Source organism: Lissotriton helveticus, chromosome 4_1 (genome assembly GCF_964261635.1).
Source record: "Lissotriton helveticus chromosome 4_1, aLisHel1.1, whole genome shotgun sequence".
NCBI classification, from domain to species: Eukaryota; Metazoa; Chordata; class Amphibia; order Caudata; family Salamandridae; genus Lissotriton; species Lissotriton helveticus.
The window spans coordinates 94,738,924-94,758,038 of record NC_136063.1 but is presented as its reverse complement, the minus strand read 5'-3'; the positions used below and the strand labels follow the sequence as shown (position 1 = coordinate 94,758,038).

At 54.6% G+C, this 19,115-nt stretch overlaps 2 protein-coding genes across 2 annotated transcripts in view; one reads left to right on the top strand and one right to left on the bottom strand.

The window, feature by feature from the left end:
* Window positions 1-19,115, top strand: part of BOP1 (BOP1 ribosomal biogenesis factor) — a 178,559-nt gene that overhangs the window by 22,301 nt on the left and 137,143 nt on the right. The gene's annotated exons all lie outside the window — the stretch shown is intronic.
* SCX (scleraxis bHLH transcription factor) lies at window positions 1,101-17,443 on the bottom strand. The gene is made up of 2 exons (XM_078686500.1): window positions 16,715-17,443; window positions 1,101-1,266 (listed from the first exon to the last, which is right to left on the bottom strand). Exons 1-2 carry the CDS (start codon window positions 17,231-17,233, stop codon window positions 1,228-1,230), a joined length of 558 nt encoding a protein of 185 aa, XP_078542626.1. The 5' UTR covers window positions 17,234-17,443; the 3' UTR covers window positions 1,101-1,227.

The following is a 19,115-nucleotide window of genomic DNA, read 5'->3' as shown; positions in this document are numbered from 1 at the left end:
TAATATCCAGCATTATCTTCATAAAGTACGGGGTTGGCACTTGCTTTGTGCAATTGCCTTAGTTCATCCTTCTCCACATTAGTTAGAATTAGAATAGGGTAACACTTTGGTAGTGGATCATGTGGAGCTTTGGCAGTCCCTGCCTGGAATTCTCCATCTTTTGTTGAGGCTGCTCCCCAAACCTTGAGTGAACTCGAATCCTAGTTTGATGTAGCACAAAAGCCATACCTCCTTTACCTGGTCTTCCACTACATGTGGACTTCCAGTTCTAATATACTGTTTGGCTGACTGTACCCTTTATTTGGGGCTCCCAAGTCAATCCGTCTTTGTGGGACAGGCTTTCCTTCTCACTCGGGACTGGCTAGTTCCAAAAACGCACATTGTTCACAAGAGTTTACACAAAATTTTATTTATTCTTATCTAAATAATAATGGTTTTATATTATTGTCCAATAGCATGAAGCACTATCAACATGTCCGTTAGTAATAATAGTTGAAAAGAGTTCACGGAACGGTGGAGCCAATTTATTGTCCTACATTTTTAAGTAAAGCAGTCTTGAGGTCTGACGATGGCTCTTAAAATACTCACATTGCTGTGGTGATGCCTCCGAGATAGTGGGCGCCTTTGTGGTCCCCGCTTGGTTTCAGCACATCATCTGTTTTAAAAAGTAGGTTGCATCTTCCTTAGTTTCCACAATTGCACCAAGTGGACTTGGCAGAGCATCGTTCTGGTACTGCCACTTGGGATAGACGAGGAGCATCACATGCAGTTTCCTGGATAAGCAACAACAGAACCGCACAGGTAATGAGACAGAAGGCCATGCTTGTTGATGGGTTCTTCTGACTACACTGTGTTTCAGCTCGACCCCGTGGCTTCCTCTCTGGTGAGACCATGACACCCTCGGATGCGCTCTCCCGTACCTTTCCTCTTACAAGGCCAGCATGTTTTAGGAGTGCCATCTCTTCTCGTACCATCTACACATCTGAGGTGGATCCAACGGACATCCTGGAGGAAGACGTCTTAGAAACCCGGCGGGCTGGTTTATTTCCTTTGTGGTCTTTTCTATCAGTTTCATTTTTCTCATTTATTTTTCTTCTGAGATGAAAACAGCTGGAATCGTCTCCCCCTGGACTGGTGGGTGTAGACCACGGAGCCAGCCGTGTGAGGGTTTTCGTCAACCCCCTCTTTGCACTTCTCCTTCGTGAACTAAGTCCTTAAATCTTTTCTCTAGTTCCGAATAGCTGATTTCCTGTCTCTGTCTTTGCTCTGGAGAAGGGAGTAAAATAGTAAGCGTTATTACAGAGTTAGTAGCCAGTTGACATCTCTATACTGAGACACTTTAGGAGAATAGCTGTGCATTCAGTGGAGAGATGGGTCAGTGCATGCGAAGTGCTCATATTTGATCCTGGCACTATTAGATTGATCCATATTAACACTTATTCTTTACAGCGGCACAAAATGTAGTAGTACTCGTTTTACAAAATAAGCTCTTTTAAATTGTTTTTAGTTACAGAGCTAAGGAGTGTGGGGGGGCTAGGACCTGTCCCTGTATTGTAACTGTACTTCTATAGCGCTTACTACCCCTGAGGAGGCGAGGCGTCCAATCACTTTTTGGCAAATCGCATTTGTGCCAGAACCGAAACAGGATACTATAGTGGTGGATTAGTTTAGTTACATTTGAGTTAATTTGAGCGGTGAACATGCAAGTGTGTTAGGCGGATTGAAAAAAAAAATGGGCGGATAGAAGAGGGAAGAGTCCAGAAAGTGTTTATTGTGAGATCATAGTAGTAAGATCAGGTTTGGTATTAGTATTGAGAGATGGAGGGGGTAAGAATCTGTAGAAGTGGTTTAGGTAGATCAAAGTAGTAAGCTGAGTTTTGGGAGGAGTCAAAGGAGGGATAGGTGAGGTTAGAATTTAGATGGATTGTTTGGGAGATCAAAGTATTGAAATGAAGTTTGGGGTGATCAAAGGAGGGCTAGAGGAGGGAAGAGTATAGAAAGGGTTGTTTTGGAGCTCATAGTAGTAGAATGAGGGTTGGGATGAGTCAGAGTGAAGGTGGAGGATATATTGAGAGGAGACAACATGGCTAAAACACATTCACAAAGACAATATCAATATCTCTTGCTATAGATATTTCAGATGCTCTTGTACAAACCTCAGAAAAGGACCCTTCTACCTGCAGTGTGTACTGGGGTTCAAACGCCTGTCATTAATCCCATCTCCAGTGATCCAGTTTCACTTGTTTTGTACAAGTAGCCCTCCTTTAATAGCCCTTCTTTATTATTTTGTTTTGGGACTCTTGGTTGAATATTTTTTGTTGCCAGCTTTCCTGGACCACTGTTTCTCGTGTTTGTTAGGGTGAAAGCTGTTTACCTGGTTTTAGTCAAAGGAAAGCATTTATTGTCGTGAGTCTATGTGACCTAGTAGGAGGCTGTTGGGTTGGGAGGTAGAACACTGATGCCATTGAAGGTAAGAAGGAGTTTGCGGTGGAGTAGCTGGGCTGGTTCTTGGGAAGTTGTGTTTGGTGCAGCCATCTCTCTCCTACTTCAATCAGAGAGAGAGGGTGGACTACGTATGATGTGGTATGGAGCAGCTTGAACTTGTGCATTTGTTTGGGGTGTGGGATTCAATAGGTTTTGTATGGTTGATATGAGAGGACTTTGTATGGCTTGGGGAGGACAGACGGAAATTGCTGTTTGTGGAATTGTCCTTAATCAAAGACCGATTAATTTGGTGTTCTAAAATATTGAAGGTGTAGTGCGTTGTTGAAGGCCAATAGGGAAGCGCTGGATCATCTGGGAAAACTCAGGTTGCCTTTGCAGGCAGAGGATTCTGGATAAGTGGAGAAAATATCTTGGAATGGTGGCCACGTTTGCTCTCTGTGGACACGCATCCAAAGATGAGTTGGACTCTTTGAAAGACTGTTTTTGTCTTTGAGTTCAGATATAATGTGTATTGCAGATCTTCCGTTGCCGGCAGAGTCCTGGGACCCTTGAGTGTTCCACCAGCTTTTGCTACATTTGCCATCTCCCCCCGCCCCCATTTGTCCGGATCCGGTTCCTTTCCTTTGCGACACCCACACAAGGCTGTCTGGCTAGAGAGGCGGTGCTAGGGTCCAAATCTGCACACAAGCCTTAGTAGCTGACGTCTGCTTGGCCAGCCTACATTTAGATTGTGCCACGTGGCAGAGCATTACTCTACATTCACTTCACAGGCACAATAAAATATCATTTTTCTGGATACCTAGGATAAAGCCCCTTGCATGAAGGGGGTGGAGGATGGTGTGCCATCGAAAGATAGGCCAAGTGCTGTGGTCTGTAGCTCTTCTACAAGTGAAGCCCTGCTTGCTGCTGACAGGAGAGGGTTGGAATGGTCTGTAGCAGTTTCTTACTATAGTTAAAGATTGCAGTGTACTCTTCTCACTTTCCGGCTCAGTTGGGACTGTCCTAGCTTTGAAAGTCTAGTCCCAAGGCAGGTCACTGCTCTCCGCCAATCTGATTGCCCCACAAATGACAAAAGGCCTACTCCTTGCGGCTGTCTGTGACACATTGCTTCACTGACCATGCTGAGCAATAGCTGCTGTCAAAGACCTTCCTGATAAAAATCTGGGCAACCCAAAACCAAAATAGGCTCGTGCAGTAAAAATGACACCTTTAATATGCATGCTGCAAGTATGTTTACAGCAGATGTTCAAGTATAAAGCTGGGGATGCTGTACGTGGTACAAGTGTAGGCCATGTATACTTAACAGATGATGTCACGGCATCTGCACTGGCGTACTCTCACCACTTTTCACAGACGGATCCTTCATGGCTGTCGTCGTTGAACTACCGTGATAGGCCAGAGGTAAAACGGATATGACGAGGAAGACTAAAGAGGGGGCCTGGTAATAGTACCAAGTCAACTGTAGAGGGTTGCCACCTTCTGGAATTTTAACACGGTGGGCTGGGTTGGTAATTCATGGGGGAGGGTTTGAGGCGTTGATATACCATTTCATCTTCCTAGGAAGGAGGGGAGGGGGGTTGCTGTAGTCTTGATGCAATGCAAGATGTGGCAGGGTCCCGGTTAGAGTGATTTCCCAGAAGCAGCTGACCTTTGCTTGCAAGGCCTCAAGAATGCTTTGGCCCAAAAACCTTTTTTGTGGGCAGACATACAGCCACCCCCAGCCGTGCCTCTCAGGCAGGGCATGCGGTTCTTCTATCTAGTTACCACACACAGCTCTGTCAATGTCCTTGCTTCCTGATCTACAGCACAACTGGCTTTTGTGGCACTCGAGTCCCCATAGAACACAGCGTCTCCCTTGATAAAGAACTGCCATTGCTGTGTCTTCTCACGGCCCTGCTAATGTTCCCAATGCTGGACTAGCTGCAGCTGCCACTAGTTCAGCACAGAGTTCTTGCCCCTCATTCTTGAGCTGCATGGCATCCATGTGACTTCTAGGCGCTTGCTGTAGTCTGGATGCTCTAAAGCTATACTACCTAAAGCATGCTTTTTAATTGCAGGTGGAGAGCAAAGGACTTTATAGATGATCCTTTCTACTTGTGGATGTCTTGCATTCAAAGTATTTTTGGACTCTTAAGGTGTGGCTTTTAACAGGAATAGGAAGGCATGAAAGCCAGCTTCCAGCTCACTGTATTATTTTGAGTGCAAGGCTTTACAAGTAGGGTAGCAAAAGGAGGCAGCACAATGAATACCTGGGCTAGAGGTTGGCATTAGAACTGTTCGTTTTCAGGTGGTGCCGAGTGACTGTTTGACTTGCATGTTTACAGATGGAGGACCTTGGAGAGCCTCCTTGCGTCCCGAGTAACCACTGCGTCATTTCTTACAAGATACCCGACTTACACAGATGGTGTGTATGTTCACCCCTGGGAGTTCGTGTGTGTCCAGGGTGAGTTTACACAGTGGGCACACGAGAGAGCGTGCCTTCTCAGATACCCAAGGATCCGTCGTCCCTCAGTGGCTCAAACCATTCATTGGCTCCTACTGACCCCGCCTCCCCAAGTAGACCTGGTTGGCTCTGGGTCTGTGACTCCAACTCTGTCAGTTTGACTGGCCTCCACTAGCCCCCGATGCCTCCGATTGCCACAGTCCCCCGCTATCTCTCTCCAGCAGCCACTGACCGTTGTTGTCTCACTTGCAACTACCACTTCTGGCCTTTGCTTGTGAAAACCGAAAACCAGCCACAGCTGTCTGTCCCTAGCTCCCACTATGTTCCTCTGACCCAAGCTGATTCCTCCTGCCCATCCCCTCCTCCCCCTCGACACCTGCTAGTTTGGTATCTGCCTTCATTGTCTCCCATTGTGCCGAGCTGTGCCTCACTGGCCCCCAGCCACCCGTCACTGGCCTCCAGCCACCCCTCACTAGCCACTGTTGTTGGTCACGGTCTCCTAGCAATGCTCTGGGAAACCCTCAGTTCCTGCCTTGAGGTGTATCTTTTTCACCACTCACTTCACTCTGCATGGAACATAAGCTATCCCACAAAGCAGCCACCAGACAGTCATATGTACAACATTCCAGTTGGAAAAACAATGTGCAGTATCAGAAAATATTGTTACAGTGCAGGTCTGCCCCCAGGGTTTGTCAGAGGTGGTTATCAACACCAAGACCCTTGCCTCCCATGGTAATCTGTGAGAGTCTTTGTAATGAATAACTAGTCTACGGACTAGTGTAGGAGCAAGCCACGCTGAAGGCATAGTGTGAAAAGCATCTGTGAAATTCAATAGAGGTCTGACCTACTGCTGTTGTCGTAAGATTGCCTGATAAACAGGCAAGCCTTGATCATTGGTTTTTCACCAAAACACAGTGAGGTCTGCTGCATTGAGTGTAAGGAATCCAACAAGGCTAAAACTGCAATAGCAACAGTCATTTCGGCGAAACTAACACCACCTTCTGCCCAATCAAATAAAGGTTTATAGAGAGGAAGATCAATGTGGGCGCAGCCACAGCCCTCCTCTCAGTATTGCTTCTTAAAGCTCTTGTTGGATGACTACCAGTGGCTAGAACAGCTTTCACTACCCATTGCGACTGCCAGTGACAGTACCTGCACTGCACAACTGCTAACCATCACACTGAATCAAGTGCGACAGTTCAGATGTTCGAAGTCCCCAAAGCGATTATAATGACTTGGCCGGCTGGTCTTATTAGTTTTTAATTTATATTGAATTAATAAACATCTGTTTTTGTGCTCATCACTAAATTAGACAAACTGCATCACCTTGTGGCACCTGTGGTAAGTGCTGGTGCTCAGCACAGGAAACCACCGGCTCAAATTAAGCACTGATTGATTACCTGACAGAGTGCTGTCAAGCCAGACTTAAAACGTTTGGCTAGTTTCTAGCTGAGCATACTTTCGAAGACTTGTCTTTAGCACTTGTTTGTGGTCAGACTGTAGATGGGTGTTGCAGTCCTAGTGGAAGACTTCTACCCTGACCTACAATCTGTCCTCAGTCTCTGGACTCTCACTTTGTCCTGGATGTCCCTTGTGGCCCAGCACCTGGCTCATTTCTCCGCTAGAGTATCACGCCTGTCCCTTCTCTGTGTTGGAGCCGAACTCCTGGGCTGGTTCTCTGTTAGAGCCTCATGCCTGCCCTGGTTATCCGTTGACTCCTCGTGCCTGCCCTAGTTCTCAGTCTCCCCCCTAAGGCTACACCCACTCTCCTATTCTCCGTTTGCCCGGTTCTCGTCTGGGGCCTCGGGTCCTCCCGGTTCTCTTCTGGGGCCTCAGGTCTTCCCGGTTTTCTTCTGGGGCCTCGGGTCTTCCCGGTTCTCTTCTGGGGCCTCGGGTCCTCCCGGTTCTCTTCTGGGGCCTCGGGTCCTCCCGGTTCTCTTCTGGGGCCTCGGGTCCTCCCGGTTCTCTTCTGGGGCCTCGGGTCTTCCCGGTTCTCTTCTGGGGCCTCGGGTCCTCCCGGTTCTCTTCTGGGGCCTCGGGTCCTCCCGGTTCTCTTCTGGGGCCTCGGGTCCTCCCGGTTCTCTTCTGGGGCCTCGGGTCCTCCCGGTTCTCGTCTGGGGCCTCGGGTCCTCCCGGTTCTCTTCTGGGGCCTCAGGTCCTCCCGGTTCTCTTCTGGGGCCTCGGGTCCTCCCGGTTCTCTTCTGGGGCCTCGGGTCCTCCCGGTTCTCTTCTGGGGCCTCGGGTCCTCCCGGTTCTCTTCTGGGGCCTCGGGTCCTCCCGGTTCTCGTCTGGGGCCTCGGGTCCTCCCGGTTCTCTTCTGGGGCCTCGGGTCCTCCCGGTTCTCTTCTGGGGCCTCAGGTCCTCCCGGTTCTCTTCTGGGGCCTCGGGTCCTCCCGGTTCTCTTCTGGGGCCTCAGGTCTTCCCGGTTCTCTTCTGGGGCCTCGGGTCCTCCCGGTTCTCTTCTGGGGCCTCAGGTCCTCCCGGTTCTCTTCTGGGGCCTCTTCCCGGTTCTCTTCTGGGGCCTCCGGTCCTCTTCTGGGGCCTCAGGTCCTCCCGGTTCTCTTCTGGGGCCTCGGGTCCTCCCGGTTCTCTTCTGGGGCCTCGGGTCCTCCCGGTTCTCTTCTGGGGCCTCGGGTCCTCCCGGTTCTCTTCTGGGGCCTCTCGTCTGCCCCTCTCTCTGCGGGGGCCCGCAGTCTCTCCTCCCAGGTGCGGCCTCACTCCTGCGGTGTGCAGCAGCTGTCAGCTGCACCCGTGCCTTCGGTCCCCGTGTGGGAAGCGGCTCCATCTTCAGGGCTCCCGGGGGCCGGGCTGTTAACTTTTTATGGGACTAATAATGTCTCCCCTGGGGCGTGAGACCCGAGGCACAGCAGCGCTTCCAACACATTCCAGAGCTCGGGCCGGGCAGGGAATTAGTGCAACCAGAAGGCCAAATGTGCAACTCTGAGCCCGGCAGAAATGCAGGGCTGGGGAGAGATGGCAGGTGAGAGCCTGGGAGCCTGCAGGAGACGTGTATGGGAGCTCCCTGGGGCTGCAGCCGGATGTGAGAACGCTTTTTACGCAGGGACTGCCCCTGTGCACCCTCGTGCATGCCCTGTACTCCAGCAAGGCACCAGCCCGCACGGTGTGCAGGGTCTGCTCTGACCCCAGGGGCCTTGTGAGAGTGTCTGCGACTGCTCTAGAGCCCGGGGGCCTCGTGTGAGCTCTCTGCTCTTGCACAGGGGCCTTGTGAGAGTATCTGCGACTGCACAAGAGCCCGGGGGCCTCGTGTGAGCCCTCTTGTGCTGCACAGAGGCCTTGTGAGAGTATCTGCGACTGCACAAGAGCCTGGGGGCCTCGTGTGAGCCCTCTTGTGCTGCACAGAGGCCTTGTGAGAGTATCTGCGACTGCACTAGAGCCCGGGGGCCTCGTGTGAGCCCTCTTGTGCTGCACAGAGGCCTTGTGAGAGTATCTGCGACTGCACTAGAGCCCGGGGGCCTCGTGTGAGCCCTCTTGTGCTGCACAGAGTATCTGCGGCTGTCGGTGCAGTCCTGCGTCACGGGAGTGCTGTGGACCCCGAAGGCTGGCGGTGCAGTCCCGCATCATGCGTGTGCTCTAGACAAACTGGGTCTATGCACGCCCTGCTGTCACTGGTGTAGGTGGAGTGATGCACACGTGAACGCCTGGCCCTGCTCCATTACCACCTCCCACCACCAGTCATATTGTACAAGGCCTGCGAGCCGCGCACCCCATCCCTGGCGGCCCCTCAGACCCCACCCTATGTGGCTTATGACCACTCTGCGCTTAAATGACGGGGCTGCACCGTACTATGCGCCCTTCAAGCAGCGGAGAAGGTGAGCCCCAAGTCCTGGCTTCCCTGCGCCTGTTTTTGCCACCGTATGCCATGCGTGGATTTTGCAGCGGCGCAAATCACTTTCTGGTTTCGGTGCATTATTGAGGATGAGCAATGTTATATGCAGTAGTCATTTTGCCTTTATATGACCTTTTCTTGGCATTTGCTTAGTCTTGTTTAAACTATTTTTCGCGGCAGCACAAAGTTGTTGCATGGACATGCGTTGTCGCATGGTTGCGCTTGCTTCCAGGCCTGGAAAGGGGCTCTTGGCCACATCCAGCTGCGTCAAGCGGAGGCACAAAGCTGATCCAGACGGGCCCTCGCCAGGGGCCACAGTCGCTCCTCCGTGTGTTTGCATGGACATGCGTTGTCGCATGGTTGCGCTTGCTTCCAGGCCTGGAAAGGGGCTCTTGGCCACATCCAGCTGTGTCAAGCGGAGGCACAAAGCTGATCCAGACGGGCCCTCGCCAGGGGCCACAGTCGCTCCTCCGTGTGTTTGCATGGACATGCGTTGTCGCATGGTTGCGCTTGCTTCCAGGCCTGGAAAGGGGCTCTTGGCCACATCCAGCTGTGTCAAGCGGAGGCACAAAGCTGATCCAGACGGGCCCTCGCCAGGGGCCACAGTCGCTCCTCCGTGTGTTTGCATGGACATGCGTTGTCGCATGGTTGCGCTTGCTTCCAGGCCTGGAAAGGGGCTCTTGGCCACATCCAGCTGTGTCAAGCGGAGGCACAAAGCTGATCCAGACGGGCCCTCGCCAGGGGCCACAGTCGCTCCTCCGTGTGTTTGCATGGACATGCGTTGTCGCATGGTTGCGCTTGCTTCCAGGCCTGGAAAGGGGCTCTTGGCCACATCCAGCTGCGTCAAGCGGAGGCACAAAGCTGATCCAGACGGGCCCTCGCCAGGGGCCACAGTCGCTCCTCCGTGTGTTTGCATGGACATGCGTTGTCGCATGGTTGCGCTTGCTTCCAGGCCTGGAAAGGGGCTCTTGGCCACATCCAGCTGCGTCAGGCGGAGGCACAAGGCTGATCCAGACGGGCCCTCGCCAGGGGCCACAGAGGCTCCTCCGGTGTTTGCATGGACATGCGTTGTCGCATGGTTGCGCTTGCTTCCAGGCCTGGAAAGGGGCTCTTGGCCACATCCAGCTGCGTCAAGCGGAGGCACAAAGCTGATCCAGACGGGCCCTCGCCAGGGGCCACAGTCGCTCCTCCGTGTGTTTGCATGGACATGCGTTGTCGCATGGTTGCGCTTGCTTCCAGGCCTGGAAAGGGGCTCTTGGCCACATCCAGCTGCGTCAGGCGGAGGCACAAGGCTGATCCAGACGGGCCCTCGCCAGGGGCCACAGAGGCTCCTCCGGTGTTTGCATGGACATGCGTTGTCGCATGGTTGCGCTTGCTTCCAGGCCTGGAAAGGGGCTCTTGGCCACATCCAGCTGCGTCAGGCGGAGGCACAAGGCTGATCCAGACGGGCCCTCGCCAGGGGCCACAGTCGCTCCTCCGTGTGTTTGTGTGGGCATCGGGCCCGGTTTCCTGCTCGCTGCTCCAGTGGCTGAGGGGAAGCGGTAATGTCTTCCCTAAGTAAACGGGTTTATGTTTTCACGGATTCATGGTGTGCCGAGCTGCTTTATATTAAAACCGAGCGCCTCCGCTGCTTCCAGGCTCTCTCTAGGGCTCTTGTTAGTGCAGCTACTAATACCAAAGACAAAGGCAAGTTCAGAGATACTGTCGGGGTGTGAAACGCTCCCCTAAACCTCTTCTTAGTGCATCTGATAACATTAAAACAGGGAGGATTTGAGACGCTGCCAGGGTAGGACGCGGTTTCTAGGGCTCTTGTTAGCATAGCTCCTAACACTAGGCAGAGGGAGGATCCGAGATACAGTCCGGCCATGATATAGTCGCTCCAGCTCTGCCAGCGCAGCCTCGAACACTGAAGAGGGGGGATCTGAGAAGCTGTCAGGGTCCGAGACAGTCCCTAGACCACCACTTAGCCCAATAGCACGCCCTTAAGAGAAGGATGCATGAGCTGGGATGCTATAGAGGTGTGAGGCGCTCCCTGCGGCATCTGTCAGTGCAGGTCCAAACCCTACAAAGAGGAGGCCCTCTTTGTGTTTCTGCCCTAGGCTGACCTCCGAACACTAGAGCATGCGACTGGATCCCGAATAGTGTCAGGCCCGAGTTAAGCACAGCGTGCTGTGCCATCTCTCCTTATCATACGTAAATGGTACCCAGGGAAGTCATTGCTCTCCAGACTCTTAGATGGCTGCTTATTGGATCTACGTCTTTCTCAAGCAGCACAATAGAGACATCTTCTGAACAGGGCAGGAGTGTTTGCTCTTTGTTGTCCACACTCTTTGTTAGGGTGTGTTTTGGTGAACCTCGAGGGCCGGGAATGCAGAGCTATGCCAGGCAAGAAACCCCCACCCCCTCTTGGCAAACAAGGAATGTGACCTGGAGGAAACAAATGGCATAAATGTTGGGGACCTCCATGTTTGAAGAGTTCGGAGCTCTGGAGAATCCCCTCTCCCAAACCAGGGAGGGGACCATGAGGAAGGACTTGGCAATGTTGGGGACCTCAGTTTTTGAAGAGTTTGGGCGTCCGAAGGATCAATCCGCGTGGTCTCGTTGGTGTTGAGTATATCCCTACGTTGGCTTGATTCCCCTCACCACAGTCTCTGACTGTTATTTGAAGACCTTCATGGCACTCCAGGAGTACCAGGACTTTAGCGTACTCTCCCAATCCCTGGGGGAGCGGTGAGGTGTGTGGACACAGGGTGGCTGTAGTCCCGCAGGCCCCCCCAAGGCATTCACTGTTAGGTCTAGGCCAGTCCTGAGCTGAAGACAGGACTCTGAGCTTCAGGCGATGCTGGGTGACAACTGTCCGTGTCCTGTATTCCCTCTCTCTCACCCAGCCGTGAGGTCACTCAGAGTGGCTGGGGTTGGGAAAGTCCCTTTCTTCCCCCTGCCCCTGGGTGCTTTAGCAGGACAGGACAGTATTGTGGGCTATATGGGCTGCACCAGTAAAGAAGTCTTCAAAATCTGATATAGCACAAACGTGCTCACACTTGACTTGACCCCTCTAGTGAGCGGTCAAATCTCTATTCTAATAACGAAGATAGTATCAAGGAGCACACTATTAACTAAAGCAATTCAAATGTCAAGTACAATATAATCTTTTAAAATCATGACATTAATCAAACCTATGTAGACGAGAGACTTAATAGTTCTTGAATTCCGTTTTGTTGCTTTTATTTTCACAATTGGAAAAATGAATACATGCATCAGCCCAGCCAAAGGGTTTCGTCCGTAAAAGGACTTCAACAGGGTTAAAATAAGACCTTGTAAAATGCCAATGGAGCGTGCCTTCCAATGGAGAATAGTTCTATTTCGTGTTGTGAATCCCCCGTAGCGTGCTATCAATCACCCACATTAAATCGGTTCTTCGATTGAGATGAGCATTTCCAAGAATGGAGTGATGATTCTTTATTGGTAAATAAATGCGGTTGAATCTTATAAAAAAACTCCTTCTTGATTAAAATGTAATCGCTGGGATTCCCTGTAGCGTAAAGAAGGTAAGGACTTCTGAGGAAATATCCTCTGCCTTCTTTCCCGTCGTCTGTCTGTGAGTGTACAGCCTGATTCAGCCATGAATCCGTGATGTGCAGTCTGGAACTGTCCCACTGAACCTTTATGAACCCTGATGTTAAGTTCAGAAACGATCCCGTTGTAATTTAGTAACTGATATGAAGTGCAGGTACTGCCTTATGAAGTGCCTAGAAGCCCCCATACGAAGTGCCAGCGCAGTCCCTTACTCTAGCAGCCCGGATATGAAACCACATACTGTCCGTGCCTTTGGCACAGTGTGTCTGTACTGTCCCTACAAAGCTCAGCTCCCTTCTTCGTAGATAAAGCAGTGTATACAGTCGGACTGACCCCACCTGTCCTTTTGAAGGCTCCATTCCTGTCAATATTTTGTGCAAAGTAAAAAAATATATATTTTAAGAACGGGTGAAAAAATGGTCATTTTCCATTGACTGGAGTGCTGACCTGAGGGCGCCGCTCAAAAGTAATCCCGAAAGCTGACCAGCGTGCTGCTGGTTCGGCGGATGCAGCTGGGGCAGTAATGAAGTGTGATGAGGGGCCAAGGGATGCATGTGCAAGGAGGCAAGCGTGCAGAACTAGAACCTGCCCTCTTGCAAGTGCCTGTGCTCTCTGTGGCTTGTGATGGCCCCCACCCCCCCCAGCCCTGCTGCAGGTGCCTCTGTGTGCCCCTCATCTGTACTTTCTGTGGCTTGTGATGGGAAGCCCAGCCCTGCTGCAGGTGCCTCTGTGCGCCCCTCATCTGTGCTCTGTGGCCTGTGATAGGCCCCAGCCCTGCTGCAGGTGCCTCTGTGCTCCCCTCACCTGTGCTCTGTGGCCTGTGATAGGCCCCCAGCCCTGCTGCAGGTGCCTCTGTGCTCCCCTCACCTGTGCTCTGTGGCTTGTGATGGCCCCCAGCCCTGCTGCAGGTGCCTCTGTGCTCCCCTCACCTGTGCTCTGTGGCCTGTGATAGGCCCCCAGCCCTGCTGCAGGTGCCTCTGTGCGCCCCTCATCTGTGCTCTGTGGCCTGTGATAGGCCCCAGCCCTGCTGCAGGTGCCTCTGTGCTCCCCTCACCTGTGCTCTGTGGCCTGTGATAGGCCCCCAGCCCTGCTGCAGGTGCCTCTGTGCTCCCCTCACCTGTGCTCTGTGGCTTGTGATGGCCCCCAGCCCTGCTGCAGGTGCCTCTGTGCTCCCCTCACCTGTGCTCTGTGGCCTGTGATAGGCCCCCAGCCCTGCTGCAGGTGCCTCTGTGCGCCCCTCATCTGTGCTCTGTGGCCTGTGATAGGCCCCAGCCCTGCTGCAGGTGCCTCTGTGCTCCCCTCACCTGTGCTCTGTGGCCTGTGATAGGCCCCCAGCCCTGCTGCAGGTGCCTCTGTGCTCCCCTCACCTGTGCTCTGTGGCTTGTGATGGCCCCCAGCCCTGCTGCAGGTGCCTCTGTGCTCCCCTCACCTGTGCTCTGTGGCCTGTGATAGGCCCCCAGCCCTGCTGCAGGTGCCTCTGTGCTCCCCTCACCTGTGCTCTGTGGCTTGTGATGGCCCCCAGCCCTGCTGCAGGTGCCTCTGTGCTCCCCTCACCTGTGCTCTGTGGCCTGTGATAGGCCCCCAGCCCTGCTGCAGGTGCCTCTGTGCTCCCCTCACCTGTGCTCTGTGGCCTGTGATAGGCCCCCAGCCCTGCTGCAGGTGCCTCTGTGCTCCCCTCACCTGTGCTCTGTGGCTTGTGATGGCCCCCAGCCCTGCTGCAGGTGCCTCTGTGCTCCCCTCACCTGTGCTCTGTGGCCTGTGATAGGCCCCCAGCCCTGCTGCAGGTGCCTCTGTGCTCCCCTCACCTGTGCTCTGTGGCTTGTGATGGCCCCCAGCCCTGCTGCAGGTGCCTCTGTGCTCCCCTCACCTGTGCTCTGTGGCCTGTGATAGGCCCCCAGCCCTGCTGCAGGTGCCTCTGTGCGCCCCTCACCTGTGCTCTGTGGCTTGTGATGGGAAGCCCAGCCCTGCTGCAGGTGCCTCTGTGCGCCCCTCACCTGTGCTTTCTGTGGCTTGTGATGGGAAGCTCAGCCCTGCTGCAGGTGCCTCTGTGCTCCCCTCACCTGTGCTCTGTGGCCTGTGATAGGCCCCCAGCCCTGCTGCAGGTGCCTCTGTCCGCCCCTCCCCTGTGCTCTGTGGCTTGTGATGGTCACCCCAGCCCTGCTGCAGGTGCCTCTGTGCGCCCCTCACCTGTGCTCTGTGGCTTGTGATGGGAAGCCCAGCCCTGCTGCAGGTGCCTCTGTGCTCCCCTCACCTGTGCTTTCTGTGGCTTGTGATGGTCACCCCAGCCCTGCCCCTCACCTGTGCTTTCTGTGGCTTGCGATGGTCACCCCAACCTTGCTGCAGGCGTCTGTTTGCCCCTCATACCTCAAAGGTGCCGAGCCCCGATTTCTTGAATTCTCGGAAGCGCATCATTTCTGGAATGCTCTTAATGTGTAGTAGTCTCAAGGGGGTGCATCAGACTCTCGACCGCACTTATTTGTTGTGCCAGCTTATTCCTTCAGTCAGTCCTTGCCAGGGGCACCCTCTGGTAACAGAGTGTACTGGTTTCACCTGTCCACGGACCCAGCACAAAGTATGTGCTTCTAAAGGCGTTATTTCTAAAAGTACGTGCGATCCGAGGACTTCTTAAATCTTAAGTCAATACTTACGAATAACGAATTCGAAATCTGCTTTTGAATTGTTGCTCTTGTCCTACCTTTCGTTAGTTTTTAGTGACTGGTGTTCAAAGCAGTTTCTTCCATTCTGCCTACTACTCCTGCAGGTGCAGGGCTCCTTTTCTGGTGTAGATGTGTTTTATATCCTAGATTGTCAAACACTACAGCTGGACGTGGGCGTCCAGGCTGGTCCAGCCTGCACATGCCCTGTCTGCTGGGCCTTTGTGGCATCAGTCTGGTGCTGATCGCGAATCTGTTGTAAAAGGCACCCCTAACATGTCCCCTCGATCAAACCCTGGGCGAACGGTGCCCTAGTTCAGTCTCGTGCCCCTCCATGAGCTGCTGACTTCGAAGGGTCACCGTTCGTGGGTTCGAAATGAACCTGCCCTCGGGCTGAGGCCTGTCTGCAGCAGGGCAGTGGCCACTCTTGAGCAGTGGACTTGTTTGGGGAAGGGCACGGCACTGCCATGTCTAGTCTGCTGCTGTTCGCTGGACTGGACCCGGGCAGCTGGTTTGCACTCATGTCGGCCTCTTTGCACCAGTGCAGATCTTACTCCTAACCACGTTTGTTGCCTGTGCCAATGGGGACGTGTCTCGTCAGTAGGGTTTCTTGGCAGCAGTTACTATAGCGCTCTGCGCCTTTTCCAGAATGACTTTTTTGGCTTGTTCGTTGGAGGCCACATACATATCTCTGGGTGAGCCACTCACACCTCATCTTTTGGATTCATCAGTTGGAGAACCCCGGTATTTCTTTCAAAATCTACTGTTTCCAAGCTGATGATGGCCATTCGACCCTTGGACCCCTTGGGTCTCTTTTACTCTTCTTCCGTACATGTGGCGTTATTCCTTCCCTGACCTCCATGGATGTAGGCCTCTCTGATCTCTGTTTTCCCTTATCCCTGCTCACATCACACTGGTCCCTCTTGAGCCTGGTTCCTTGAAGAGCAGGCCCCTGTGTTTCCTCATAATTTGGGTTCCTAGGGTGGAGGCCCCATGCATCTCTTCCACCCTTCTATGTGCTCGTGAGGCGCTGGCCCTCTTCGTCCGGGTTCTTTGGACTGAAGCTCCACCATGCTTGAGTTGTCTAACCTGACTAGAGGCCCCACACTCTACCTCATCCATCCCTCCCCCATCTCATGGCCTGCTGGAGCCTGCTCCCTTCCTCAGCCGGGTTCCCTAGGTGGAGGCCTCACAGTTTAGCTTTTTCACCCTTTTGCCCAGAGTGCGACCCTCTGCACCCTCCTCAGTCTTGTTCCTTGGACAGGTGCCCTCGAGTATACCACGTCCCGCCCATCTGGTGCCCACTGGATCTGCTTCGGTTGGGTTCCTTGGTTAGTGGTCCCACAGTACACCTCTACCCAAGAGCCCAACTCAGGAGCGTCCAGTGAGGTGGAGACCCCACAGTTTACCTTCTCCACTCCTTCACCCTTCTTGTGTACCACTTGACCCTCCTGAGCTGGGCTCCTTCGAGAGTGGCCCCACGGTGCCTCTCCTCCACCCCTTGTGCCTCGCCCCCGGGCCCTACTGATTTGCCACCCCCTTAGAGAGTGGCCCCATCCCGTCTCCTCCATCCCTTGTGTGTGGCCCTCCTGAGTTGGGCTCACCCCGTCTCCTCCACCCTGTGCGCTGGCCCCCGGAGTTGGGCCCCTTGGAGAGTGGCCCCACCATGTCTCCTCCATCCCCTGTGCGTGGCCCCCTTGGAGACTGGCCCCACCCCGTGCGCGTGGCCCCCGGAGCTGCCCCCCTCACCTGCTTGCGCTGGTTGCTGAGGCAGAAGGTGCAGATCTGCTTGGGCTGCGAGTTCTCGCCCTCCCGGGCCGGGCTGCTGCCCTGGTGGTGGTGGTGGTAGAAGGTGGTGGTGTGGCACGGCTGCCCGTCGCCGCAGGCCTCGCCCACCAGCAGCACGTTGCCCAGGTGCGAGATGTAGCTGGAGGCCAGGCGCAGCGTCTCGATCTTGGAGAGCTTGCGGTCGGCGGGCTCGGTGGGGATGAGGGTGCGCAGCGCCGTGAAGGCCGTGTTGACGCTGTTGGTGCGGTCGCGCTCCCGCGCGTTGGCCGTGTGGCGCTGGCGCGGCTCCCGGTGCAGCCGGTGCCCCTTCTTGCCCGAGCGCCGCTTGCCGCCCTTGACGGGGAAGCCGTCGGCGTCCAGGTGGAAGCCCTTGTCGTCGGAGCCCGAGCTGTCGCTGCCGCTCTCCTCGTCCTCGGACAGCATGCTGATCTCGGGGTACAGGTAGCGGCTGGGGGCCGAGCGCAGCATGGCGAAGGACATGTCCGGCCGGGGGAGGGGGCAGAGGGGCAGGGGCAGAGCCGACGCCGTGGCTGCACACCAGGCCCGGCGCCCACTCGCGATGGAAACGGGGCTCTCTACACCTCCTGGGTGCCTCCTCTGGGCCTGGAGCTGCCTTGGATTCCCAGAGGCCTGGCGCCTTGAAGCAGTCTCTTTACCCAGAGTTATGGACTCTTGAAGTAGTCTCTTCTCCCAGAGTTATGGACTCTTGAAGCAGTCCCTTCTCATAGAGTTCTGGAGCCTTGCAGCAGTCCCTTCTCCCAGAGTTAAGGAGTCTGGAAGCAGTCTCTTCTACTCCGAGTTCTGGAGCCTCGGGTCTCAGGTGGTTTCTAGAGTGGCCCGACCGTCTCTTTCTTCTCTGTGCAGATGCTTGGGTTCAGCTTCGGTGGCCCTGTTCTGCACAGACTCCCCTTTCCCCTGATATAAGAACTGTTGCCTCCAGGCAATTTTCCAGCGGTCTCGGGCCCTGGCACTCTCTCACTTGAGTGAAGTTGGTGCAGCCTCTGCTCTGCTTCTCTTTGGGCGCTGGGGCGGTCCCTTCCACTGGGATGTGTAGAAGTCTCTGCTTATCTTTACGCTCTCTGGGCCCCGTTTGCAGGTGGTTTAAAGTGCTGTCAGTCCTATCCTTGAGCTCTTAAGGTACCCGAGCTCAGTCTCTTTAGGCCTGCTGTGTCTCTGCCTCCCCCTGGCCTCTGGAGCAGTCCCTGTCCTCCTCGGGTTCTTGAGCGCTCTCTCCCTGCGGTTTAAGGTTCTGGTAACCTAGTACCTAGCCGTGTGCCACGGCTCCGCACAGCCTCTGCCCTCCTAGAGCGGCCTCGGCCCTCTACGGGTTCTGGAGCTGTCTCTGCTTGCAGGTGGCACGGTGTGGGTGCTCCACGTCCCCTCCGTGCACTCTCTTCAGGTACCCCGTCCAGACTGCAGCCTTCTCTCCCCTCACGTGCGCCTCGAGATGCTGCGCTCTGCCTCAGCCGGCACTTTTATAGCCTCGTGAAGTGGTCAGCGGGGCCCCTCCCTCCCTCCCCCTCCTGCCTGCCTGCCTGTCTGAGTCTGAGCCGCGGCAGCCCTCGGAGACCCGGGAAGGGATGAGTGTGAGGAAAGGGAGAGGGAGGGAGGTGTGCAGCCCGAGGGTGATCCAGCTCCGAGGCGCACACTTGCGGTGCGAGGCAGCGGGGCCGCTGGGTTTGTGGAATGAGGCAGAGGCTCTTTGGAAATCTGGAATGAGGCCGGGATTTTAGGCGGGAGCTGGGGTTCGTGTGATGCAGCCCTTGCACGTGCCTCTGAGGCAGATGAAGGCTGGAGTGGGGTTGGTGAGACCGCGACTCATGAGGGTGTATCACACGCTACCGAGGGCCCGTCTCTGCCTGCAGTCTCATCACAGACTGCTCAGTCTCCGCCTGTACTGTCACTAGTGCCCGTCTCTGCCTGCAGTCTCATTACAGACTGCTCAGTCTCCGCCTGTACTGTCACTAGTGCCCGTCTCTGCCTGCAGTCTCATCACAGACTGCTCAGTCTCCGCCTGTACTGTCACTAGTGCCCGTCTCTGCCTGCAGTCTCATTACAGACTGCTCAGTCTCCGCCTGTACTGTCACTAGTGCCCGTCTCTGCCTGCAGTCTCATCACAGACTGCTCAGTCTCCGCCTGTACTGTCACTAGTGCCCGTCTCTGCCTGCAGTCTCATCACAGACTGCTCAGTCTCCGCCTGTACTGTCACTAGTGCCCGTCTCTGCCTGCAGTCTCATCACAGACTGCTCAGTCTCCGCCTGTACTGTCACTAGTGCCCGTCTCTGCCTGCAGTCTCATTACAGACTGCTCAGTCTCCAGTTCCGCCTGTACTGTCACTAGTGCCCGTCTCTGCCTGCAGTCC

Bases quoted from the DNA above. Each gene is read 5' to 3' on its own strand.
- SCX (XM_078686500.1), bottom strand. From the start codon at position 17,233: ATGTCCTTCGCCATGCTGCGCTCGGCCCCCAGCCGCTACCTGTACCCC. The intron at 1,267-16,714 runs GTGAGGGGGGCA...TCCCTTCTCCAG, and splicing joins TCAGCAACCAGCGCAAGCAG to AGCAAAGACAGAGACAGGAA.